Below are 27,525 nucleotides of genomic sequence, written 5' to 3'. Positions count from 1 at the left end.
CACTGAAGAGCTGGAATTACAGATCGGGGTCCTGCACCGTGAGAGAATAACCTTCTTCGTGCTGCCATCTCTATCCCACACCTTGCTCCTGGGCCTTCCGTGGTTGAGGATGCATGAACCTGTCCTAGATTGGCGGACCGGAGACATCCTTCGCTGGGGCTGCGTTTGCCAGACTAGATGTCTTCGTCCAGTACAACCCCTCAAATGCTCGTCTCCTGTCTCGGGTCCTGCGGATTTGCCCTCGGTCTATTGGGCTTTTTCAGATGTCTTTGATAAGAAAGAGGCAGAGGCTCTTCCACCGCATCGGCAATATGATTGCCCCATCGAGCTTGTTCCCGGCTCGACTCCGCCCCGGGGGCGAATCTATCCCTTGAGTCCACTCGAGTCCCAGGCCATGTCGGAATATGTACAAGAGAATTTGGCCAAAGGCTTCATCCGAAAGTCTTCTTCTCCCGCTGGGGCTGGCTTCTTTTTTGTTAAGAAAAAGGACGGGTCTCTCCGCCCCTGTATTGACTATCGAGGTCTTAACCAGATTACCATCAAGAACAGATATCCTCTGCCTTTCATCCCCGAGCTGTTCGACCGGCTGCGAGGTGCGCGAATCTTCTCTAAATTGGATCTCAGAGGAGCCTATAATCTCGTCCGTATTCGCTCCGGAGATGAATGGAAGACCGCCTTCAACACCAGGGATGGACACTACGAGTACCTCGTCATGCCCTTCGGCTTGTGCAACGCTCCCGCAGTTTTTCAAGAATTCGTGAACGACATCTTCCGAGACCTTCTGTACTCCAGTGTGTTTGTATACCTTGAAGATATCCTGATCTACTCTCCCGATCTGTCCACCCACAGAAGAGATGTCCGCCGAGTGTTGTTCCGATTGAGGGAGAATCGTCTGTACGCCAAATTGGAGAAGTGCGTCTTTGAACAGTCCTCCCTTCCATTTTTGGGATATATCATCTCCGACTTCGGCCTGCGTATGGATCCGGCGAAGGTGTCTGCCGTGCTCAACTGGCCACGTCCCCAAGGGGTGAAAGCCGTTCAGCGATTTCTCGGCTTCGCAAATTATTATCGGCAGTTCATCCCTCATTTTTCCTCATTGGCCGGCTCTATCTCATCTTTGATTCGTAAAGGAGCCAACCCGCACGTCTGGACCCCTGAAGCAGAGGAGGCCTTCCTATCTCTAAAACGAGCTTTTACCACGGCTTCCGTACTCCATCGTCCTGAGGCCAACAAACCGTTCGTCCTCGAAGTGGATGCATCAGCAACTGGAGCCGGAGCGGTTTTGTCTCAAAAATCTTCTTCAGGTAAACTCGTCACGTGCGGCTTCTTTTCCAAGTCCTTTTCCACCCCAGAGCGGAATTATTCCATAGGGGACCGAGAACTGCTGGCCATCAAGTTAGCTCTAGAAGAGTGGAGATACTTATTGGAGGGCGCCGCACATCCCTTCACAATCTTCACAGATCATAAGAATCTAGCTTATCTTCGGTCTGCGCAGAGACTCAACCCACGCCAGGCCAGGTGGTCTCTGTTCTTCGCTCGATTCGATTTTGATCTACATTTTCGCCCAGGCAACAAGAACCTCAAAGCTGACGCCTTGTCCAGATCCTTCCTTCCCTCAGATGTCGAAGAAGAACCCACGCATATCTTGGATCCATCCCGGCTCATCACGGTGGCACCACTTTCTCTTCTCTCACCTCCACCTGGCAAGACTTTTGTGCCGGAGAAGGACCGAGGACGAATCCTTCACTGGGGACATGCTTCCAAGCTGGCTGGCCATCTCGGGATTAAGAAGACACTTCACCTGGTAGCCCGCTACTACTGGTGGCCGACTCTTCCCCAGGATGTCCGGGATTTCGTCGCCTCCTGTCTCTCCTGTGCCAAGATCAAGGTGCCTAGGCAGTTACCTTCTGGGCTTCTACACCCGCTTCCTATACCCTCGTCCCCCTGGCAACACATTGCCATGGACTTTATTACGGACCTACCCCACTCTGCCAACTGTACAGTCGTCCTAGTGGTGGTTGATAGGTTTTCTAAGATGGCACACTTCGTTCCCCTTTCCGGCTTACCATCAGCTCCAGCCTTGGCGAAGATCTTTGTTCAGCACATCTTCCGTCTTCATGGACTGCCCCAACATATTGTTTCTGACAGAGGAGTCCAATTTACCTCTCGCTTCTGGAGAGCCCTATGCAGATCAATGGATGTCACTCTCGACTTCTCCTCATCTTACCACCCCCAGTCCAACGGTCAGGCTGAACGGACAAATCAGTGCTTGGTGAACTACCTCCGGCATTTTTCCAATGTCCACCAGAACGACTGGGCTGAACTTCTCCCGTGGGCTGAGTTCGCCTATAATAACCACGCCAGCGAGTCTTCAGGCAAGTCCCCTTTCTTTATCGTCTATGGGCAACATCCTGGTGTACCTCTACCGGTTCCTCCTGTCTCGGGTGTACCGGCGGCTGACCTTCTGACCGGGGAATTCTCCAGGATCTGGCAGGAGACCAAGGCCGCTCTCGAGTTGGTACGTAACAGAGTTAAGAGACACGCCGACAAAAGACGCCTGGATGCTCCGCCATATCACCCTGGTGATAAAGTTTGGCTGGCCTCCAAGTTTATTCGCCTCAAGGTCCCTTCCCATAAACTGGGTCCCCGTTATATTGGACCTTTTGAGATCTTGTCCCGTATTAACGATGTCTCCTATAAACTACGGCTTCCTGCCTCTCTCCGTATCCCTAATGCCTTTCATGTGTCCTTGCTAAAACCAGTCGTCTTCAATTGTTTCCTTTCTAAAGCCCCTCACTCACCTCCGCCTGTCTCCGCAGACGATGTATTTGAGGTTAAAGATATTTTGGCCATGAGAAAGCAAAAGGGGAGAACCTTTTTCTTGGTTGATTGGAAGGGCTTTGGTCCCGAGGAGAGGTCCTGGGAGCCCCAAGAGAACATCCAGGCCCCTCGAATCTTGGCCAAATTCTTTTCCAGACTGCGGAGGGGGGCGCGTAAGGAGGGGGGTACTGTCACGCGGCGGCTGCCGCGCGCCCCTCTCTCTGCCTCCTCCCGTCCGCAGCTTACCCTTCCTCCGGCATCCCGCTTCCCTCTGCGCCGCCGTCCTCGGTCCTCCCCGGCTCCTCTTCCCTGTCCGGCGGTCCCCTTCGTCCGGTCTTCCGGACCGCGCCGGGTGCGCGCTCCCGCCCCTCCTGCTCGGCGGGCGCGCGCACATACTGTGCCTGGGCACGCGCGCTCCTCCTCCTCCTCCTGAGGACGCGCGCCTGCTCCTCCTCCACCTTAGGTCACGACCCGGAAGTCCTCCTACTAGCCCCTATATCTGGCCGCCTCTTCCTGCCAGCGGTGCCTGAGTATCACTGCTTTTCCTTAGTGATTTTGGCCGCCCTCTATGCTCGCTATCGCGTCCTGTCCATCCGTGGCTCGTTCACCTCTCCTTTTTCCTCTTTCCTAGGTCCTGTGTCTCCCAGCCGTGCCCGCCTGTCCAGTGTCTCCCAGCCGTGCCCGCCTGTCCAGTGTCTCCCAGCCGTGCCCGCCTGTCCAGTGTCTCCCAGCCGTGCCCGCCTGTCCTGTGTCTCCCAGCCGTGCCCGCCTGTCCTGTGTCTCCCAGCCGTGCCCGCCTGTCCTGTGTCTCCCAGCCGTGCCGCCTGTCCTGTGTCTCCAAGCCGGTACCGTCAGTCCTGTACCCCCAACCCGGCTCTAGTAGTCTGTCTGTCGTTACTCTCCAGGGTACCAGCTGCCGTGGTAATAGTTACCCGCGGGCTTGCCCCAAACGCTCCCTGTATAGGGGGTGGTCCACCTGGTCAGCTCGCCCCCGGGAGGTTCGTTGCCACGGTCTAGCGGGTCCACCCCAGGTGTACCTTACACTTTGTTACCCTTAAGCCACTTTGTTACCATTTTTTTTTGTTTTTTTTAAACTGTAATTTTTATAAAATTTTGTAATATTAAGAATATATATATTCCATCCTACGAATATCGGCCATTCTATTCAGTAAATCGTGATGAGAGGGAGGGGAGGTCCGCTTCCAATTGAGAGCAATCAAACATCTTGCTGCATTTAAAATATGTAGGCTTAACCTAGCCAAGTTCTTACCCAACCCAAGGAGGAACGTTTAACCAATAGGTAGCAGGATCTAGATCAACCTCCACATACAAAACCTCTTGTATCAAATCTTTCACCTCTGTCCAAAAATCAATTATCTTTAGGCAAGACCGGAAGATATGGTATTGGGAGCCAATGCAGAGCTGCAACGCCAACATGAATTTGAAATTCGAGGGTTCATCCTGTGGAGGAGAACCTGATACCAAAAAGTGCACATGGAAGACTTGGCAGCCTTTTCCCAGATGCCCTGCCAGCACTGAGGTGACAGTCCCCTCCCAAGAATAGACAGGGGAGATAAGATCTTGATTGACTTGTTTGTCCGTAGTTATGAATTCCGGGGAATAGGGGCAAGCCATAATTTTTCTATTTCTGTCTATTTATTAAAGGCCCAAAGTGAAGCCCATGAAGGAATCCTTCGTAGATTAGCCGCCCAATTGTATTTAATAATATCCGGAACGGACAGGTGACTGTCACGATCCATTTTTTCATCTGTGGCAGATCTTGCTTTGCATATTAAACCTTTTATCCTTTCAGGCCATCGGGGGTTAATATCAGTTTTTCCCATCGGTGGCCGCTGGTGTAATTGAATGGCTGGTCGGTTTGCTATGCAGGTGGTTGACCACTCCCACCTTCCTTTTGATACCAACCGTGGTGAAGACTGGAGCTACCTGGTGCAGTGGTGGTTCAGCTTATCAGGAGCAGTGGTGGCTCTGCTGAAAGCTGAGTTCAGGAGCCTTACTCTGCTGTACGGTGCATTGCAGCAGATAAAGCTAAGTTTTGTTTATTAGTTGATTTAACCCCGAGGTGTCTGTTTTATCTTTTCTTTGTTTTTTGGTGCAGTTGACTTTTTTCCCTGTCTCACCTCCTGGGGAGGGGGTGGGGGTTTAGCTCAGGGCTAGACAGGAGATAGGGACAGGTCGGTGACGTGGGCCTCACTACCATCAACTGTACCCCCGGGTTAAGGAAAGTCAGGGCACCCCCTTAGCCTGAGGGGCAGTTCAGGGGCCCAGGTTCCTCGTCCCCTGTTTTCCCACTACTGTCCCGTGACAGTCACCCTGTGAGTTATGAGAGATAAGGACACGCTTGGAGATCCTGTGACGTCTACCATTCTAAATGAACCTCATTATAACATCCTGGAGATATCTAAGTTCTCACATAGAGACCTTAACAGGAAGAGTCTCAAAATAATAGAGCAACTTGGGGAGGAGAGACATTTTAACTGAAGCTATATGACCTAACAACGAGAGCGAGCGTGGAATCCATTGCCACTTTATTCTCATTTGCACAAGGAAAGACTAGAAGCAATGGGATGAAACTGAATGGGAGGAGACACAGATTAGATATTAGAAAAAACTTTTTGACAGTTAGAGTGATCAATGAGTGGAACAGGCTGCCAAGAGAAGTGGTGAGTTCTCCTTCAATGGAAGTCTTCAAACAGAGGCTGGACAGACATCTCACTGGGATGATTTAGCGAATCCTGCTTTGAGCAGGGGGTTGGACCAGATGGCCCAGGAGGTCCCTTCCAACTCTACGATTCTATGATTCTAAGGTAGTGAGGCTGATTACCAAGCACCTGTGCAGGATGATGATGACTGGGTGACTGGAATTGCTGACTGGATAGTATGCTTCAGGTCATTGTCCATTTGGAAGACCCATTTCCACCCAAGCTTTAACTTCCTGGCTAATTTGTTGAGATGAGTGAAGTGCACCAGTCCCTCCTGCAGCAATACAACCCCACAACATGATGCCTCCCCCATGTTTCACAGGTGGGATGGTGTTCTTAAGCTTCCAAACTTTTTCCTTTTTCCTCCAAATGTAGCAATGGTCATTATGCTCAAAAAGTTCAATTTTAGTTTCATCGGACCACAGGACATGTCTCCAAAAAATATGGTCTTTGTTCCAGTGTGCATTTGCAAACATTAATCTGGCGCTTTTATTTTTCTTTTGGAATAATGGCTTCTTCCTGGCAGAGTAGCCTTTCAGCCCATATTGATACAGTACTCATTTCATTGTGGATATTGACACAATCTTACCAGCTTCCGCTATTTATCTTCACAAGGTCTTTTGCTTTTGTCCTTGGGTTGATATACATATGTTGGACCAAAGCACGTTCATCTCTGGGACACAGAACCCATCTCCTTCCTGAGCAGTATGATGGCTGGACATTCCCATCTTGTTTGTACTTGTGTATAATTTTTTGTACAGATAAACGAGGCACCTTCAGGTATCTTGGAAATGTACCCAAGGATGAGCCAGACTTGTGCAAGTCCACAAGATAGGTTGGCTGATTTCTTTAGCCTTTCCCATGATGCTACACAAAGAAGCAGTGTGTTTCAGGTGTGCATTAAAATACATCCACAGGTGTGTCTCTAATTAACGCAGATGTTTCCAAAAATCAGAAGTTTCCTAACACATGACATCATATGGGCAGTCCAGAAATGTTTAAATTTTAAATATATTGTGGCACTACTGAGTAGGTGCACAAAAAGAAGGTATGTGATATGTGAAGGATTTTATTTGCAGTCACAAGTATTAGATGTTTCGGCTATGACAATAAGCCTTCATCAGTACACAAGACTGCTCATGTTCAAAGAATCATTGAATATTTGAATGAAGCACCACTAATAAGAAAAATATGGGCCAAAATATCCACAAAGATCTGGAGATCTGGGCGGAAAATTAGAAGGATGAACATCAGTATAATATCCTCAGTATATGTGTATTATAAAGTGGAATCCCTTGAAAGGTCAATCTCACACATGGGATTAATATATTTATATCAGCTATTGGAAGGTGACAGCTTTGGTAGTGAGTGGATAGCGGTCGTTGGTGGGTGGTGGCGCTGTGTGGCCTGGAAGAACGCGGTATCCACCGCCACTTTCCCATGATGCTACACAAAGAAGCAGTGTGTTTCAGGTGTGCATTAAAATACATCCACAGGTGTGTCTCTAACGCAGATGTTTCCAAAAATCAGAAGCTTCCTAACACATGACATCATATGGGCGGTCCAGAATTGTTTAACGGCATAGTAATCTTAGTGTATGGAGACTTTTGACTAATAAAAATGCCTTAAAACATTCTCTCTCTCATTATTCTGGCATTTGGCAAATATTAATAATTATGGTAATCCTAATTGACCTAAAACGGGAAAGGTTTTTTCTGATTTCATGTCAGATATTGAGAAAAACCTGCAAATGTGTCTTTTTATATAGTGGATTCAACTGTATATACTGTATGGCTAAATCCTCTCAACCTATCATGTAATACAAGTAGGAGATGAGCAGCGCCCCTGCTGCCATGACTAGTGCATAGAGAGTAAAGCATGGCGGCATGATGACGACTTCTAGGGGGAAACCTATTGTGCGCCTGAGGCTGTGCTCATCGATCTATTATAACACAGTTATAGGGTATGTACCCCCTTAATCAAGACATAAAGGAGTTAATACTCCCTAGGCCGAGCCACCCCAACTGGCAGTTCATTAATGGAAATTTATGGATTAAGCGGGACAAGATCACAGCAGGGGCACTGTCATGGGAACATAAATGTCTGTGTGGTGCCAGCGAAAGCGGCTAGCACTTTTTTACTTCCGTGCAACCTGATATATCCACTGCCGCGTGGAGTGGACATCCTGAGGAGGCCGCATCTGCAAGAGAAAAGGAAAGGAGCCGAGACCCCTGCACATCACTACACTGTGCGTTTTTACGTATGTGTATATATATGTAATGTGTCACACAAACACGCACCTTTAGCAGCATATTACAGGTATTTGCGAATATCTCCCTTCCCTTCTTCGCCATCTTCTCCTTCATCAGGGAGACTTGTTCCTATCTTATCCAACTCCTCAAATAACTAAAGAAAATAAACAATTACAAAACTAGCAGTATTATAGTAGTTATATTCTTGCACATAGGAGCAGTATTATAGTAGTTATATTCTTGTACATAGGGGGCAGTATTATAGTAGTTATATTCTTGTACATAGGAGGCAGTATTATAGTAGTTATATTCTTGTACATAGGGGGCAGTATTATAGTAGTTATATTCTTGTACATAGGGAACAGTATTATAGTAGTTATATTCTTGTACATAGGGGGCAGTATTATAGTGGTTATATTCTTGTACATAGGGGGCAGTATTATAGTAGTTATATTCTTGCACATAGGAGCAGTATTATAGTAGTTATATTCTTGTACATAGGGGGCAGTATTATAGTAGTTATATTCTTCTACATAGGAGCAGTATTATAGTAGTTATATTCTTGTACATAGGGGGCAGTATTATAGTAGTTATATTCTTGTACATAGGAGCAGTATTATAGTAGTTATATTCTTGTACATAGGGGCAGTATTATAGTAGTTATATTCTTGTACATAGGGGGCAGTATTATAGTAGTTATATTCTTGTACATAGGAGCAGTATTATAGTAGTTATATTCTTGTACATAGGAGCAGTATTATAGTAGTTATATTCTTGTATATAGGGGCAGTATTATAGTAGTTATATTCTTGCACATAGGGGCAGTATTATAGTAGTTATATTCTTGTTCATAGGAGCAGTATTATAGTAGTTATATTCTTGTATGTAGGGGCAGTATTATAGTAGTTATATTCTTGTACATAGGGGGCAGTATTATAGTAGTAATATTCTTGTACATAGGAGCAGTATTATAGTAGTTATATTCTTGTATATAGGGGCAGTATTATAGTAGTTATATTCTTGTACATAGGGGGCAGTATTATAGTAGTTATATTCTTGTACATAGGAGCAGTATTATAGTAGTTATATTCTTGTACATAGGAGCAGTATTATAGTAGTTATATTCTTGTATATAGGGGCAGTATTATAGTAGTTATATTCTTGTACATACGGGCAGTATTATAGTAGTTATATTCTTGTACATAGGGGGCAGTATTATAGTAGTTATATTCTTGTACATAGGAGCAGTATTATAGTAGTTATATTCTTGTACATAGGAGCAGTATTATAGTAGTTATATTCTTGTACATAGGGGGCAGTATTATAGTAGTTATATTCTTGTACAGTTGTGGTCAAAAGTATTGACACCTCTGCAATTCTGTCAGATAATACTCAGTTTCTTCCTGAAAATGATTGCAAACACAAATTCGTTGGTATTATTATCTTCATTTAATTTGTCTTAAATGAAAAAACACAAAAGAGAATGAAGCAAAAAGCAAAACATTGATCATTTCACACAAAACTCCAAAAATGGGCCAGACAAAAGTATTGGCACCCTCAGCCTAATACTTGATTGCACAAACCTTTAGCCAAAATAACTGCGACCAACCGCTTCCGGTAACCATCAATGAGTTTCTTACAATGCTCTGCTGGAATTTTAGACCATTCTTCTTTGGCAAACTGCTCCAGGTCCCTGATATTAGAAGGGTGCCTTCTTCAAACTGCCATTTTTAGATCTCTCCACAGGTGTTCTATGGGATTCAGGTCTGGACTCATTGCTGGCCACCTTAGAAGTCTCCAGTGCTTTCTCTCAAACCATTTTCTAGTGCTTTTTGAAGTGTGGTTTGGGTCATTGTCCTGCTGGAAGACCCATGACCTCTGAGGGAGACCCAGCTTTCTCACACTGGCCCTACATTATGCTGCAAAATTTGTTGGTAGTCTTCAGACTTCATAATGCCATGCACACGGTCAAGCAGTCCAGTGCCAGAGGCAGCAAAGCATCCCCAAAACATTAGGGAACCTCCGCCATGTTTGACTGTAGGGACCGTGTTCTTTTCTTTGAATGCCTTTTTTTTTCTCCTGTAAACTCTATGTTGATGCCTTTGCCCAAAAAGCTCTACTTTTGTCTCATCTAACCAGAGAACATTCTTCCAAAACGTTTTAGGCTTTTTCAGGTAAGTTTTGGCAAACTCCAGCCTGGCTTTTTTATGTCTCGGGGTAAGAAGTGGGGTCTTCCTGGGTCTCCTACCATACAGTCACTTTTCATTCAGCCGCCGACGGATAGTACGGGTTGACACTGTTGTACCCTCGGACTGCAGGGCAGCTTGAACTTGTTTGGATGTTAGTCGAGGTTCTTTATCCAACATCCGCACAATCTTGCGTTGAAATCTCTTGTCAATTTTTCTTTTCCGTCCACATCTAGGGAGGTTAGCCACAGTGCCATGGGCTTTAAACTTCTTGATGACAAAGCGCACGGTAGACACAGGAACATTCAGGTCTTTGGAGATGGACTTGTAGCCTTGAGAATGCTCATGCTTCCTCACAATTTGGTTTCTCAAGTCCTCAGACAGTTCTTTGGTCTTCTTTCTTTTCTCCATGCTCAATGTGGTACACACAAGGACACAGGACAGAGGTTGAGTCAACTTTAATCCATGTCAACTGGCTGGAAGTGTGATTCAGTTATTGCCAACACCTGTTAGGTGCCACAGGTAAGTTACAGGTGCTGTTAATTACACAAATTAGAGAAGCATCACATGATTTTTCGAACAGTGCCAATACTTTTGTCCACCCTCTTTTTTATGTTTGGTGTGGAATTATATCCAATTTGGCTTTAGGACAATTCTTTTTGTGTTTTTTCATTTAAGACAAATTAAATGAAGATAATAATACCAAAGAATTTGTGTTTGCAATCATTTTCAGGAAGAAACTGAGTATTCTGACAGAATTGCAGGGGTGTCAATACTTTTGGCCACAACTGTACATAGGAGCAGTATTATAGTAGTTATACTCTTATACATAGGGGTAGTATTATAGTAGTTATATTCTTGTACAAAGGGGCAGTATTATAGTAGTTTTAATCTTGTACATAGGGGCAGTATTATAGCAGTTATATTCTTGTACATAGGGGGCAGTATTATAGCAGTTATATTCTTGTACATAGGAGCAGTATTATAGTAGTTATATTCTTGTACATAGGGAGCAGTATTATAGTAGTTATATTCTTGTACATAGGGGCAGTATTATAGTAGTTATATTCTTGTACATAGGAGCAGTATTATAGTAGTTATATTCTTGTACATAGGGAGCAGTATTATAGTAGTTATATTCTTGTACATAGGGAGCAGTATTATAGCAGTTATATTCTTGTACATAGGAGCAGTATTATAGTAGTTATATTCTTGTACATAGGGAGCAGTATTATAGTAGTTATATTCTTGTACATAGGGGCAGTATTATAGTAGTTATATTCTTGTACATAGGGCAGTATTATAGTAGTTATATTCTTGTACATAGGGCAGTATTATAGTAGTTATATTCTTGTATATAGGAGCAGTATTATAGTATATTCTTGTACATAGGGGGCAGTATTACAGTAGTTATATTCTTGTATATAGGGGGCAGTATTATAGTAGTTATATTCTTGTACATAGGAGCAGTATTATCGTAGTTATGTTCTCGTACATAGGGGCAGTATTATAGTAGTTATATTCTTGTACATAGGGGCAGTATTATAGTAGTTATATTCTTGTACATAGGAGCAGTATTATAGTAGTTATATTCTTGTACATAGGGGCAATATTATAGTAGTTATATTCTTGCACATATGGGGCAGTATTATAGTAGTTATATTCTTGTACGGGGGGCAGTATTATAGTAGTTATATTCTTGTACATAGGGGCAGTATTATAGTAGTTATATTCTTGTACATAGGAGCAGTATTATAGTAGTTATATTCTTGTACATAGGGGCGGTATTATAGTAGTTATATTCTTGTACATAGGGGCAGTATTATAGTAGTTATATTCTTGTACATAGGGGCAGTATTATAGTAGTTATATTCTTGTACACAGGGGCAGTATTATAGCAGTTACATTCTTGTACATAGGGGCAGTATTATAGCAGTTATATTCTTGTATATAGTGGGCAGTATTATAGTAGTTATAGTCTTGTACATAGGAGCAGTATTATAGTAGTTATATTCTTGTACATAAGAGGAGTATTATAGTAGTTATACTCTTGTACAGTTGTGGCCAAAAGTATTGACACCCCTGCAATTCTGTCAGATAATACTCAGTTTCTTCCTGAAAATGATTGCAAACACAAATTCTTTGGTATTATCTTCATGTAATTTGTCTTAAATGAAAAAAACACAAAAGAGAATGAAGCAAAAAGCAAAACATTGATCATTTCACACAAAACTCCAAAAATGGGCCAGACAAAAGTATTGGCACCCTCAGCTTAATACTTGGTTGCACAACCTTTAGCCAAAATAACTGCGACCAACCGCTTCCGGTAGCTATCAATGCGTTTCTTACAATGCTCTGCTGGAATTTTAGACCATTCTTCTTTGGCAAACTGCTCCAGGTCCCTGATATTTGAAGGGTGCCTTCTCCAAACTGCCATTTTTAGATCTCTCCACAGGTGTTCTATGGGATTCAGGTCTGGACTCATTGCTGGCCACCTTAGAAGTCTCCAGTGCTTTCTCTCAAACCATTTTCTAGTGCTTTTTGAAGTGTGTTTTGGGTCATTGTCCTGCTGGAAGACCCATGACCTCTGAGGGAGACCCAGCTTTCTCACACTGGGCCTACATTATGCTGCAAAATTTGTTGGTAGTCTTCAGACTTCATAATGCCATGCACACGGTCAAGCAGTCCAGTGCCAGAGGCAGCAAAGCAACCCCAAAACATCAGGGAACCTCCGCCACGTTTGACTGTAGGGACTGTGTTCTTTTCTTTGAATGCCTCTTTTTTTCTCCTGTAAACTCTATGTTGATGCCTTTGCACAAAAAGCTCTACTTTTGTCTCATCTGACCAGAGAACATTCTTCCAAAATGTTTTAGGCTTTTTCAGGTAAGTTTTGGCAAACTCCAGCCTGGCTTTTTTATGTCTCGGGGTAAGAAGTGGGGTCTTCCTGGGTCTCCTACCATACAGTCCCTTTTCATTCAGACGCTGACGGATAGTACAGGTTGACACTGTTGTACCCTCGGACTGCAGGGCAGCTTGAACTTGTTTGGATGTTAGTCGAGGTTCTTTATCCAACATCCGCACAATCTTGCGTTGAAATCTCTTGTCAATTTTTCTTTTCCGTCCACATCTAGGGAGGTTAGCCACAGGGCCATGGGCTTTAAACTTCTTGATGACACTGCGCACGGTAGACACAGGAACATTCAGGTCTTTGGAGATGGACTTGTAGCCTTGAGATTGCTCATGCTTCCTCACAATTTGGTTTCTCAAGTCCTCAGACAGTTCTTTGGTCTTCTTTCTTTTCTCCATGCTCAATGTGGTACACACAAGGACACAGGACAGAGGTTGAGTCAACTTTAATCCATGTCAACTGGCTGCAAGTGTGATTTATATATATATATTTATATAGATATATTCTTGTACATAGGGGCAGTATTATAATTCTCAGAATTCCCGGCGCTATTAGACACAAAGGTCATGTGTTTATATGCATTTACATTTTGCATACACATTAATTTACTTTTTCAGCTCAGATCTAGTTTCTCGATGTTAGACACATACCTGCATGTTAAACTGGAAGGCTTTCTTTGCTTCTTCCACCATGCCCTTCTTCGCCTCGGCATTCAGTTCCAGTGTGTTGAGTCGGGCCCTGTAGAGTTGCTTGAACTTATGGGCATTGGTGACGTCATCAAACATGTAGAACTGGATCCCTTCCCCGGTGCTGGGCAGGTGCAGGGCTCGCTGTGCCACCTTCTTCAGGACTTGTCCTCCTGACAGATCCCCCATGTACCTGGTGTAGGTGTGAGCCACCAGCAGTTCTGGCTTGTTAAGACTTAAGTGGTGGATCCGGTCTATGTAAGCTTGCGTGGCCTCGGAGCACTGGATCGTGTCCTTCCAATCTTCACCATAGAAGTAGGTGACATCTTTCTGTAGCGCCTCCGCCCTGTGCAGCTCCTGAGGGAAATATAGCGGAGCGATGGCCGGGTTCTCCTTGTTTCGTTCAAGCTCCTCTTCCAGCACAGAATACGTGTAGTACAGAGCAGCCGTGGCGAGCTGTATACAAGATGCAGACAAGGGGGTGTGAACAATTTATAGGCTATCAATTCATCTGTTACCAATACACCTGAGATGAAACAACCTGATTGAAATATATGTGTGTGTGTATATATATATATAATACAATTAGACTTACCGGTAATTCGGTTTCTAGAAACCTTCCACGACAGCATAGGAGGAGGTCGTCTCCACACCCTAATGGGGGGACAGGAAGCACGAGAGGTTAAAAGGTCCCTCCCACCTCCCTCTCACCAGTGACTTATAACTGATTACCATAGCACCGGTTACCTTAAGATTCTCAGAATTTTGTCCAAGAATACAGGGAGGGAAATAGTGGTGTCGTGGAAGGTTTCTAGAAACCGAATTACCGTTAAGTCTAATTCTATTTTCTTTAGCAACCTTCCACGACAGCATAGGAGGCATAACAACCTATACTGCACTGGGGGGGGACAACGGCCTGAAGAACTTTTCGGCCAAAGACTAAATCCCTGTTAGATACAAGATCTAATCTGTAGTGTTTGGTAAAGGTATGTAAGGAGGACCAGGTTGCTGCCTTACAAATCTGCTCTGAAGATGCGCCTGCCCTCTCAGCCCATGAAGTAGAGGTAGACCGGGTAGACCGCGTTGAATGCGCCTTGATCCCTGCAGGGGGAGTGATGTTTTGAGCCAGGTAAGCTTCAGAGATAGCTCTTCTAATCCAGTTGGCAATGGTGTTCTTTGCCACCTTTTTTCCCTTGTTTGGGCCAGAAGTATGGATAGATAGGTTGTGATCGACTCTATAGGGTTTGGTACACTCCAAGTAGTGGAGAACTATACGTCTTACATCCAGCGTGTGAAACACCTCCTCTTTAGAGTTTGCTGGGTCCTGGCAGAATGAAGGAAGGATTATATTCTGCGACCTGTGGAAGTCAAACACAACCTTCAGTAGAAAGGATGGATCAGGAGAGAGCACTATGGAGTCGTCTCTAACCGTTAGGTAGGGTTCCCTAACCGAGAGAGCTTGGAGCTTTCCCACTCGCCTTGCTGAAGTTATTGCTATAAGGAAGGCCACCTTACAGGTGAGGAGCTGGGAAGTACAGGATGACAAGGGCTCGAAGGGAGATTGAGTGAGTCCCGTAAGTACCACATTCAAGTCCCATGTTGGGACAGCTATTAGTTTCTTTGGATAAAGTCTAGTAGCCAATGTCATGAATCTTCTTATCCACCTGTGGTTGGCCAAGTCACAGTCGAACATAGAACTTAATGCTGACACCTGTACTTCCAGTGTGCTAGGTTTTAGACCCAGTTCCAGCCCCCTCTGCAGGAAGTCCAGGATACGGGAAATGTTGGGCCTTTCTGGGTCAGGCCAGTCTGGTAGATACCATGAAGAGAACTTCCATATTTTATTATTTATAGCGATAGTGACTGGTTTCCGAGACTTCTGGAGAGTCTTTATTACCGCTTCCGATAGACCCCTGGCCCTCAGGATCTGGGCTTCAGTAGCCAGGCCGCCAGCTTCATTCCCCAGAGGTTTGGGTGATGTAGAGGGCCCTGCAAGAGAAGGTCGTCTTCCGTGGGTAGGATGAATGGCCCCTCCACCCGCAGTTCCGTTATCAGAGAGTACCAGCTCCTCTTTGGCCATAGCACAGCTACTAGGATGGTTGGAGTTTGATCCTCCCGAATCTTCCTCAGGGTTGCGGCAAGGATTGGAACTGGCGGGAAGGCGTATGCTAGATGGAACCTCCACCTGTGGGCAAAGGCATCTACTCCCAGGGACCTGTCCCTGGGGTTGAGTGAGAAGTAGTTTTCCACTTCTCCTGAGGCTAATAAATCCACCTCGGGGAGGCCCCACCTGTCGACTAGCTTCTGGAAGATTATTTTGTTCAGGGTCCATTCGCCAGACTGGATGATTTTTCTGCTTAGGAAATCCGCCTGCAGATTGGTGGTACCCTTCAGGTAAATTGCTGTCAAAGAACGGAGGTGCTTTTCGGCCCAGGAAAATATTCGGTTTGAAAGACCCTCCAGGCTGCTGGATCTCGTACCCCCTTGGTGTCTGAGATGGGCTACTCTTGTTACATTGTCCAAGTTGACCCTGATATGCTGGCCCTGGACCAGGTGCTTTGCTGCCAGCAGAGCCTCCTCCACCGCCTTCAGCTCCCTGAAGTTTGAGGATCATGCACTCACTTCCTGGCTCCACAAACCCTGGAATGGGTGTCGAAACACTACAGCTCCCCAGCCTCTTTTGCTGGCATCTGTCGTTACCGTGACTAATGGGTTCTGAGACCAGCTAATTCCCTTGCACAATTTTTTGTGGTCTATCCACCATGCCAGCGAAGCTCTCACTGCCCCTGGGGTCTAGACCTTCCTGTTCAGACAGGTGTGATCCCGGTTCCAGTTTTTTAGAATGTGGGACTGGAGCGTTCTGGAGTGAGCCTGTGCCCAAGGCACCGATTGGATACAGGAGGTCATAGACCCTAGTATGGACGTAGCTGACCTGAGGGTCGGGGATCTCTGTTCCCTGAACTTTGAGACCCTTGATATTATGGATCTCTGGTGTTCCTCCGGGAGGAAGGACATTTGATTTTTTGAATCCAGTCGGATTCCTAAGAATTTCACCTCCTGGGAAGGTTGGATTTGCGACTTCTTTATGTTCGGGATCCATCCTAACGACTGGAGAATGTCCAGAGTCTGAGTCACCTGTAGCTCCAGAGTACAGTAGGAGGCTGCTATTATTGGTAGGTCGTCCAGGTAGGGTACAATACATATTCCCTGGCTTCTGATGTGGGACACAGCCTCTGTCATGATGCTGGAGAATACTCGAGGAGCAGATGATATCCCAAATGGAAGCACGTGGTACTGGAAGTGTTTTATTTCTGCACCCTGATGGATCGCGAACCTCAGATACTTCCTGTGGGAAGGATGGATGGGGATGTGGAAATAGGTATCCTTCAGATCTATAGTAGCGATAAAGTAATCCTGCCCTATCAGAGGAATGGAGGTCCTTAACGACTCCATCTTGAATTTGTGGTACGCAATGTGCTGGTTGAGGCCCTTTAGATTTATTATTATCTTCGACTCTCCTGTGTTTTTTTTTTTTACTAGGAACAATCTGGAATAATGCCCTCTTCCTTGTTCCTCCACAGGGACCTGAGAGATGGCTTTTGATAGCAGAAGCTGCTGAATGCCGGAGTTTAGAGCTGGGATCTCCCAAGATGGTAGGGAGGTGACTCTCATACCCCGCGGGGGATAGGATTCGAGTTCCAGCAGTAGGCCCTCTCTGATCACACTGAGGACCCAGGGGCTGTTGGAAATCAACTGCCAGGCAAGAAAGAATCTCGAAAGCCTTCCCCCCACCGGGATCGAGTCATTGTATTTCTTGGGGCTGCTGTTGTTGCTGCTGGGGGACCAGGATGTTCCTGCCTCTCCCTTTAGCATAGCTCCATCTTCCCGTCTTTCCCTTCCCTCGTGGTTGGGATGACTGATTCTGGGGGGCTCGAAAAAAACGTTTCCTTGTGGTTCTCTGCTCGGAAAGCACTTTCTTTTTGTCTGTGGCTTTTTCCAGAATTTCGTCCAAGGCAGGGCCGAAGACACATTCACCTTTAAAGGGTAAAAGAGCATAGTTTAACCTTGGATGTAATGTCTCCGCTCCACATCTTAAGCCAGAGGGCTCGTCTGGCAGAGTTTGATTGTACCATGGCTCTGGCAGAAGTACGGATCATCTCCACTGATGCATCTGCCAGGAAGCCCGTAGCTCTCTGCAAGATAGGGAGTGAGTTAAGGAGGTCACCCCTTGGGGTACCGTGCGAAATATGGTTCTGTAGTTCCTCAATCCATTGAAAGAGGGACCTAGAGACACAAGTGGACGCAATTCCTGATTTAAAGGTGGCCGCAGAGGTTTCCCATGTTTTCCTCAGGAGGCTTTCAGCTTTACGGTCCATTGGGTCTCTAAGCTGAGATGCATCGTCAAATGGTAGAACCGTCTTCTTTACCACCCTTGCCACCTGGACATCAACCTTCGGGATGTCCCATTTAAACTCCTCTCCTTCCAGAGGAAATCTATGACGGAGCTCTGAAGGGGCTGAGTAGCATTTCTCAGGGTATTCCCATTCCTGGGAGATCATGTCTGATATGCTTTTATGAACTGGAAAGCCTGCTCATTTAGGCCCTTCATATCCCCCAAACATGCGATCCTGTGCTGTTTGCGTGACAGGTTCCTCTTCTAGGCCCATAGTGGCGCGTACTGCGCTATTCAACTCCTCCACGTATTCTGTGGAAAGGAGATACCTTCTAACGTCAGGTGCCCTAGAGGTCCCTGGTTGCTCCCAATTTTCGGAGCTCGAGTTGAATGACCTCTCCAACTCAGATTCTGAATCCTCCACCTGCATCCTCCGCTTTTTTGAAGGTGGTGAGCCCATAATTGGAGGGGGTGGAGGTGGCGGAGGGGGGGACAGGGCGGCTAAAGAGTTCTGAACATGATGGGTGACCAAGCTGCGGATCTCGTCAATTAATGACGGGTGCTCAGCCCTGACCACTTTATCCGTGCATGCCTGACATAACTTTTTCTCCCAATTAGAGGGAAGCTTCGTACTGCATATGGCACACTTTGCCGATTTGCTGGAGGTATTGGTGCTTTTATGGGCAGACTTTTCTCCCTATAAAAAAAGAGGGGGAGAAGCATTTTGAGGACCTCTAGCCCGGATAGCACCACTAGGACCCACCCCAGATAACACTCACTGTGGCTGGGGCAGCGCTGGGCTCTGCAGATGCAGGGCAGGAAGAACCGTCCATGACAGCAGGGGATTTGTCTTACCTGTCGGCGTCTTCCGGCGGGTTAATAACGGGTTAGCTCTGCCCTCAGCGAGTCAGTTTGATTCCCTCTCCTCCTCCCTGGGTCCTGGAGCAGGCACAGCAGGCGCCGGCGAGCTCCGTGTGCTGGCAGCAGAATGGGGGCCGCCATGACAGCTCCACATACCCCGGAAGTGACCCTTTCGCCTGACGTCACTTCCGGGTCTCGCCAGCACGCAGGGCAGGAGGAGATACCGGAGAGCTGCGGGAGGCCTCCGGCAGGGATCACTGGCCCGCTTTACTCCCCAAAGGGGAGCGCGGTAGGGCCAGGAACGGTCCCGGATTCAAAAAGAAGGCGGGAGCAGAACGGAGGAGGGAAGGCTGCGCCACCGACCACCACTGCTCGGCTCTGGAACTTTTCCTCAGGTATGCTATAGCAGCCGGCCAGACAGCACACCAGACCTCTCCATGCCCCATGGGGGACAGGAAAGACACTGGTGAGAGGGAGGTGGGAGGGACCTTTTAACCTCTTGTGCTTCCTGTCCCCCAGTAGGGTGTGGAGACAACCTCCTCCTATGCTGTCGTGGAAGGTTGCTAGAGAAATATATAATATATATATATATATATATATATATATATATATATATATATATATATATATATATATATATATATATATATATATATATATATATACACACACAGTACAGACCAAAAGTTTGGACACACCTTCTCATTCAAAGAGTTTTCTTTATTTTCATGACTATGAAAATTGTAGATTCACTCTGAAGGCATCAAAACTATGAATTAACACATGTGGAATTATATAATTAACAAAAAAGTGTGAAACAACTGAAAATATGTCATGTATTCTAGGCTCTTCAAAGTAGCCACCTTTTGCTTTGATTACTGCTTTGCACACTCTTGGCATTCTCTTGATGAGCTTCAAGAGGTAGTCACCGGAAATGGTTTTCTCTTCACAGGTGTGCCCTGTCAGGTTTAATAAGTGAGATTTCTTGCCTTATAAATGGGGTTAGGACCATCAGTTGTGTTGTGTAGAAGTCTGGTGGATACACAGCTGATAGTCCTACTGAATAGACTGTTAGAATTTGTATTATAATTCACCGCACACTCAGAGGGGTTTCTTTATGCAAATAAGTGCTTATTTTTATTATATACAAAACATGTGGGAGCCAAACAAGTATATATAGCATGAAGTAGAAGCGATATAATTTAATACGACGTTTCGGCTCAATCCGAGCCTTTATCACTTTTATCGCTGTAAATAAAGAGAAATACATCAGAAAATGAGAAAATAAACACAAGAGAATTACAACACCATACAAAAAAACAAAAATAATCCCAATAAACAACAATAGTAAAACAATATATACAGAGCATATACAAATATACAATATGGTACATGTAGAACACTCAAGTAAAGAAGGTTCAGTGAACCAACTCCATCTTAGGTACAATAGGAGAAAAGGTGATTACCTGAATTGAAATTCGGATCTTTGAATAAGGAAGAACAGAACTCCCAAGAGAATAGCCCAAGAAAGATGGCTGAAAGGAATTGTCAAAATCGTAGTTTAGTAGATTCACATGTGTAGACACCATGATGTCTCTATAAGGTCATAAAGCAGGCCATCTACACAAGGGGAATACAATGTTTTGCTGTTATATAAAGGTGGATGTGTTCCTTATGACAGATAATATAGTGTTCAGGATGTCCGTAATACCGCAATATACTGTGCACGGAGCAGGCATAGTTGTATGTAGTTTTTAAATGGTATATATATGCTATACGATATGACTGTTGGTTACATAGGTGTCCCTAGATAGTATCATATATCTCAGTGTACTTTGCATGAAAAGGTTGCTGTAACTAAATAGTATGTGCTGGTGTGCACACTCTCAGATGATTATTATTAATTTTTATTTTTATTTGTTTTCCCTATTTTTCGACGGTTTTCTTTTTCTTTTTTAGGATTCACTATTTGTCTAGATGTCCTAACCATAATTATGCAATTTTTACTAATTATCTGTTCTTGATCAATAGTACATTTACCTAGTCTGTATCCTATGTAATCCATACATCATGACAACATTATACCGCTTTCCTTCTGATAGGGAAAATAGCGATTTTTTCCTCCTATCACCAGGGCAACCGCTGTATGTGTACAGCTTAATAGTATAGTCCTTAGACATGCGCAGTGCTCCTATTGGGACAGCGCGACGTCACTTCCGGTTCAGAGGTTCACTTCCGGTCTGACGCTACCACCCGGTCCCTATTTAAATACCACTTCACCCTGATTGTATTAGCATGACGCCACTGCAGCGAGGCGTGGGAGCGCCGCTATCTAGCACCACTGCACCAGGTACTGTATACATGGCCATCTTTAGTGGCACTTTTCAGGGACGCTTTTTTAATTGACTATCATCTGAGAGTGTGCACACCAGCACATACTATTTAGTTACAGCAACCTTTTCATGCAAAGTACACTGAGATATATGATACTATCTAGGGACACCTATGTAACCAACAGTCATATCGTATAGCATATATATACCATTTAAAAACTACATACAACTATGCCTGCTCCGTGCACAGTATATTGCGGTATTACGGACATCCTGAACACTATATTATCTGTCATAAGGAACACATCCACCTTTATATAACAGCAAAACATTGTATTCCCCTTGTGTAGATGGCCTGCTTTATGACCTTATAGAGACATCATGGTGTCTACACATGTGAATCTACTAAACTACGATTTTGACAATTCCTTTCAGCCATCTTTCTTGGGCTATTCTCTTGGGAGTTCTGTTCTTCCTTATTCAAAGATCCGAATTTCAATTCAGGTAATCACCTTTTCTCCTATTGTACCTAAGATGGAGTTGGTTCACTGAACCTTCTTTACTTGAGTGTTCTACATGTACCATATTGTATATTTGTATATGCTCTGTATATATTGTTTTACTATTGTTGTTTATTGGGATTATTTTTGTTTTTTTGTATGGTGTTGTAATTCTCTTGTGTTTATTTTCTCATTTTCTGATGTATTTCTCTTTATTTACAGCGATAAAAGTGATAAAGGCTCGGATTGAGCCGAAACGTCGTATTAAATTATATCGCTTCTACTTCGTGCTATATATACTTGTTTGGCTCCCACATGTTTTGTATATAATAAAAATAAGCACTTATTTGCATAAAGAAACCCCTCTGAGTGTGCGGTGAATTATATTATTATTGGTAATAGGACCTACAGGTCTGTTACACCTGCACCTCGCTATTGGACTTGAGTGCACGCTAACCTCCTGGTTACGTTTGCTATATTGGCGTTTGCACCAGTCACTCCCCTATCTCCATATGTCTACGGACACATTTGCATATGATTTGGCTACGAGCACCAATATTTTGGCTCAAGTTACTAGCTCCAACGAGTTTTTGAGAACTCCAGTCCAAGAGCTTAGGACCCGTGACTATGAAAAAGCAAAACGTAGATTGATCTCGTATGATTTACATTGTACTACACTGGCAGAGTACCACAGACAGAATAAGATTCCAAGGGGGCTTAGGAGTAATCTCCACCCTACTCTCTTCTCTGACAATTCAGAGTATTGTGAAAAGTATAAAAAGATACTTAATAAATGTTCATTAGACATTATTATATTGACGGTGGAATATCTGCAGAGGGCCATAGTGGAAACTAAACAAAATATACAGGCCATTGAAGCGCAACTCTCCACCTCTATCTCCTCAACGGAGTGGACATCTCTCAAAACCAAAACCGAGAAAGCCCTGTCCGAACATCTAAAGTCTCTACAGGAACGTAAGAGGCAGAAATTTCAGCGTGATTCAGACGACTATTCTATGAACAGAGTATACAAATGGAACGATACATCCGCTACTACGGGTCCCTGGCGCAGACCTTATTACCAACGAAGAAATGGGTCCTTCAGTTCCGGAAGCGACTCCTCCACAAACTCTGGCAGACAACGTTTTTTAGGAAGAAGCCGCAGGGGGAACCAGCGTACCACAGACCCACCAGGCGAGGCAGGAGAAAGGATGGCAACCCGCTCACAGGTGAGACAACAGATATAGCATCGGAACTGGTGATCAACATTTCAGACTATCTCCTCTCCCCGTCAGAACTCTCCGTGCTACAGAAGGGACTTTCTTTTTGTCCCACTCCCATGTGGAACTCGTTCCAACTCGAAAAAGACCTCAAGCGATTTTATCGAACTATTAGACTTAAGACCCATTTTGGCTTGTCTCCTAACCCTATGGGTGAGGGGACAACATTATCTTGCGATATTCAGGTTCCTAAATTGTCTATTTCTGCACTTGGTCTTCGCAACCCGAGTAAATTCTGTCCTCCTAGCACATACCATGCGGCGGAGACATTCATTTCGCTGGTGGACCGTGAGGTCAAACTACTCTCTCATCAGGCACAACTCGGTCTCTTCAAAACTCACTCTAATCTGTCACTTACTGAAAAACAAGCTCTCAATTCTATTCACAATAACAAGAACATCGTAATCAAACCGGCTGATAAAGGCGGTGCTTTAGTGGTTATGAACTACACTGATTATAATAAGGAAGTGAATAGGCAGTTATCTGACACTAATACCTATAGGATTATCCCTAGGGATCCGGTTTCCACCATTACTCACAAAATCAAGGAACTGACCAAAACTTATCTGGACAGTCATACAATTGACCAAAAAACTGCCAATTTTCTGATTAACCCTCATCCGATTACACCGGTTTTTTATATTCTACCTAAGATACATAAGTCCTTACAAAATCCACCAGGCAGACCGATTGTAGCTTCTACGGATTCAGTTCTATCTCCATTATCCATTTTCCTTGAGAAAATATTCACACCTCTAGTCAAACAGACAAGGTCTTTCCTCTTGGACACAGGGCATTTCTTGGAAGTCATTCAAAAATTGGGTAATGTACCACCAGGCAGTATCCTTACCACCCTAGATGTCAATAGCCTATACACATCGATCACCCACGATAAAGGAATGGAAGCCGCAAGATTCTTGCTTAATTCTTCAGACCTGTCCACAGACTCCATGGAATTCTGTATAGCCCTACTTAAACTAGTATTGCATGAAAACTACTTTCTATATGAGGACACCTACTATGTACAGAGGTGCGGGACTGCAATGGGCGCGAACATAGCGCCGGCTTACGCTAATGCCTACATGAACCTGTTCGAGATTAATCATGTTTTCTCCAATAATCTTTTTTCACAAAATGCTATAGAATATCATCGCTATATCGATGATATCTTCTTTGTCTGGACAGGTACGATATCATCCTTACAGGATTTCCATCTGTATCTCAACTCCATTTATCCAGAACTACAATTCACGCTACATTTCAGTATGGAATCAGTTCCTTTTTTGGACACGAGAGTTTTACAGGATAGTGAGGGTACTCTCTCAACGGACCTATATTGTAAACCTACCGATAGTAACAGTCTTTTACATTACTCGAGTTGTCACCCAAGAGCCACTAAGAACAGTCTACCACGTTCACAGTTCAACAGGGTAGCACGTATTGTATCGGATCAGGATGTCCGCAATGAGAGGCTCGACACAATGGCTAGGAAATTTAGGGACAGACGGTATCCATCCAAATTGCTGGAGATCGAAAAACAACGGGTACTAACACCCCCTTCCCCTCCACCTACAAGATATCCTAGAGAAAGGATCCCCTTTGTTCACACTTTTCATCCGCTGATGCCTAAAGTTTACTCTATTATTAAGAAACACTGGCCTCTCCTTTATAAAGCTTACCCGGACATCGGTTCTTTTGAGGCCCCTGTATTGATCTGTACTAAACGTCCCACCAATGTCCGTGACAAGGTGGTAAGGGCTGACATAGGCAGTAAAGTTTCTACTACTACCCAGAGGTTACTCGCCCCTCGCCGTTGTGGCACATTTCCCTGCCTCAACTGTGCAGCCTGTTCGAATGTGATCAGGTCAGACAATATCACTCACCCTAGGACAGGCAAGTCTTTTCCGATACGTGGCTATTATACGTGCGATTCAAACTTCGTGGTTTATTTGGTGAAATGCCCATGTGGCCTCCTCTATGTAGGGGAAACAACCCAACACGTCAAAGACCGTATTGCCAGCCATAAGTCAACGATTAGATGTCAAAAAAACTGGTTACCCCTGCCTGAGCACTTTACTAAATACCGACACTCAGTTGCACAGTTGAAATACCAGGTAATTGAGCATGTACCCCGTCCGAGGAGGGGTGGTGACCATATTAAATTATTAAGAGAGAGGGAAACATACTGGATATATAAGCTTGATACTCTGACCCCTAGAGGGCTGAATAGAGAAATAGACTGGCTTATATAATGACTAACAACCTTTTTCTGTTATTTTTGCAGACTCGTTAGTACACTTTAACCCTAGGTGAGTTTGCTCCGCCCACTGGACTCTGTCTTAGATTGAGATGTTTGCCCCTGTGTATGTGTATATATGTATATATATGTAATTTTTTTGTGTATATATATATATATATATATATATATATATATATTGATACACTTATGTCTACATGTCCATACATAAGGTATTGTACATGAGTTAACAATGTTTTGCTGATTTTCATTATTTTCCATCTACCTCTTTTTATTTTTATTTTTACTTTACATTTTTTTACTTTTTTACTATTATTTTTATTTTTATTTGTTTTCCCTATTTTTCTACGGTTTTCTTTTTCTTTTTTAGGATTCACTATTTGTCTAGATGTCCTAACCATAATTATGCAATTTTTACTAATTATCTGTTCTTGATCAATAGTACATTTACCTAGTCTGTATCCTATGTAATCCATACATAATGACAACATTATACCGCTTTCCTTCTGATAGGAGGAAAAAATCGCTATTTTCCCTATCACCAGGGCAACCGCTGTATGTGTACAGCTTAATAGTATAGTCCTTAGACATGCGCAGTGCTCCTATTGGGACAGCGCGACGTCACTTCCGGTTCAGAGGTTCACTTCCGGTCTGACGCTACCACCCGGTCCCTATTTAAATACCACTTCACCCTGATTGTATTAGCATGACGCCACTGCAGCTAGGCGTGGGAGCGCCGCTATCTAGCACCACTGCACCAGGTACTGTACACATGGCCATCTTTAGTGGCACTTTTCAGGGACGCTTTTTTAATTGACTATCATCTGAGAGTGTGCACACCAGCACATACTATTTAGTTACAGCAACCTTTTCATGCAAAGTACACTGAGATATATGATACTATCTAGGGACACCTATGTAACCAACAGTCATATCGTATAGCATATATATACCATTTAAAAACTACATACAACTATGCCTGCTCCGTGCACAGTATATTGCGGTATTACGGACATCCTGAACACTATATTATCTGTCATAAGGAACACATCCACCTTTATATAACAGCAAAACATTGTATTCCCCTTGTGTAGATGGCCTGCTTTATGACCTTATAGAGACATCATGGTGTCTACACATGTGAATCTACTAAACTACGATTTTGACAATTCCTTTCAGCCATCTTTCTTGGGCTATTCTCTTGGGAGTTCTGTTCTTCCTTATTCAAAGATCCGAATTTCAATTCAGGTAATCACCTTTTCTCCTATTGTACCTAAGATGGAGTTGGTTCACTGAACCTTCTTTACTTGAGTGTTCTACATGTACCATATTGTATATTTGTATATGCTCTGTATATATTGTTTTACTATTGTTGTTTATTGGGATTATCTTTGTTTTTTTGTATGGTGTTGTAATTCTCTTGTGTTTATTTTCTCATTTTCTGATGTATTTCTCTTTATTTACAGCGATAAAAGTGATAAAGGCTCGGATTGAGCCGAAACGTCGTATTAAATTATATCGCTTCTACTTTGTGCTATATATACTTGTTTGGCTCCCACATGTTTTGTATATAATAAAAATAAGCACTTATTTGCATAAAGAAACCCCTCTGAGTGTGCGGTGAATTATATTATTATTGGTAATAGGACCTACAGGTCTGTTACACCTGCACCTCGCTATTGGACTTGAGTGCACGCTAACCTCCTGGTTAGAATTTGTATTATGGCAAGAAAAAAGCAGCTAAGTAAAGAAAAACGAGTGGCCATCATTACTTTAAGAAATGAAGGTCAGTCAGTCCGAAAAATTGGGAAAACTTTTAAAGTGTCCCCAAGTGCAGTGTCAAAAACCATCAAGTGCTACAAAGAAAATGGCTCACATGAGGACTGCCCCAGGAAAGGAAGACCAAGAGTCACCTCTGCTGCGGAGGATAAGTTCATCCGAGTCACCAGCCTCAGAAATCGCAGGTTAACAGCAGCTCAGATTAGAGACCAGGTCAATGCCACACAGAGTTCTAGCAGCAGACACATCTCTACAACAACTGTTAAGAGGAGACTTTGTGCAGCAGGCCTTCATTGTAAAATAGTTGCTAGGAAATCACTGCTAAGGACAGGCAACAAGCAGAAGAGACTTGTTTGGGCCAAAAACACAAGGAATGGACATTAGACCAGTGGAAATCTGTGCTTTGGTCTGATGAGTCCAAATTTGAGATCTTTGGTTCCAACCATCGTGTCTTTGTGCGATGCAGAAAAGGTGAACGGATGGACTCTACGTGCCTGGTTCCCACCGTGAAGCATGGAGGAGGTGGTGTGATGTGTGGAGGTGCTTT

General features: G+C 44.2%; 2 protein-coding genes and 2 long non-coding RNA genes across 4 annotated transcripts in view; 2 read left to right on the top strand and 2 right to left on the bottom strand.

Moving 5' to 3' along the window:
• The window catches only part of CDKL4 (cyclin dependent kinase like 4), an 88,840-nt gene that overhangs the window by 54,185 nt on the left and 7,130 nt on the right, over positions 1-27,525 (bottom strand). The window lies entirely within an intron of this gene.
• The window catches only part of LOC141069223 (heme oxygenase 2-like), a 35,699-nt gene continuing 12,575 nt past the window's right edge, over positions 4,402-27,525 (bottom strand). The window contains exons 4-6 of the mRNA XM_073558659.1: positions 13,540-14,031; positions 7,844-7,949; positions 4,402-7,743 (exon numbers count right to left, since the gene is read on the bottom strand). Of these exons, the coding sequence (XP_073414760.1) occupies positions 7,857-7,949; positions 13,540-14,031 (585 nt within the window). The 3' untranslated portion in view covers positions 4,402-7,743; positions 7,844-7,856. The remainder of the gene's footprint in view (positions 7,744-7,843; positions 7,950-13,539; positions 14,032-27,525) is intronic.
• Positions 20,962-22,022, top strand: LOC141069224 (uncharacterized). The gene is made up of 2 exons (XR_012226529.1): positions 20,962-21,179; positions 21,598-22,022. It is a non-coding gene; the product is annotated as an uncharacterized lncRNA (long non-coding RNA).
• Positions 25,933-26,803, top strand: LOC141069225 (uncharacterized). Its single transcript, XR_012226530.1, has 2 exons — positions 25,933-26,447; positions 26,666-26,803. It is a non-coding gene; the product is annotated as an uncharacterized lncRNA (long non-coding RNA).

This window comes from Dendrobates tinctorius, unplaced genomic scaffold (assembly GCF_039654945.1).
Source record: "Dendrobates tinctorius isolate UK_male_01 unplaced genomic scaffold, ASM3965494v1 ptg000257l, whole genome shotgun sequence".
NCBI classification, from domain to species: domain Eukaryota; kingdom Metazoa; phylum Chordata; class Amphibia; order Anura; family Dendrobatidae; genus Dendrobates; species Dendrobates tinctorius.
The sequence above is the reverse complement of the archived record's forward strand: the minus strand, read 5'-3'. Positions and strand labels throughout refer to the sequence as shown.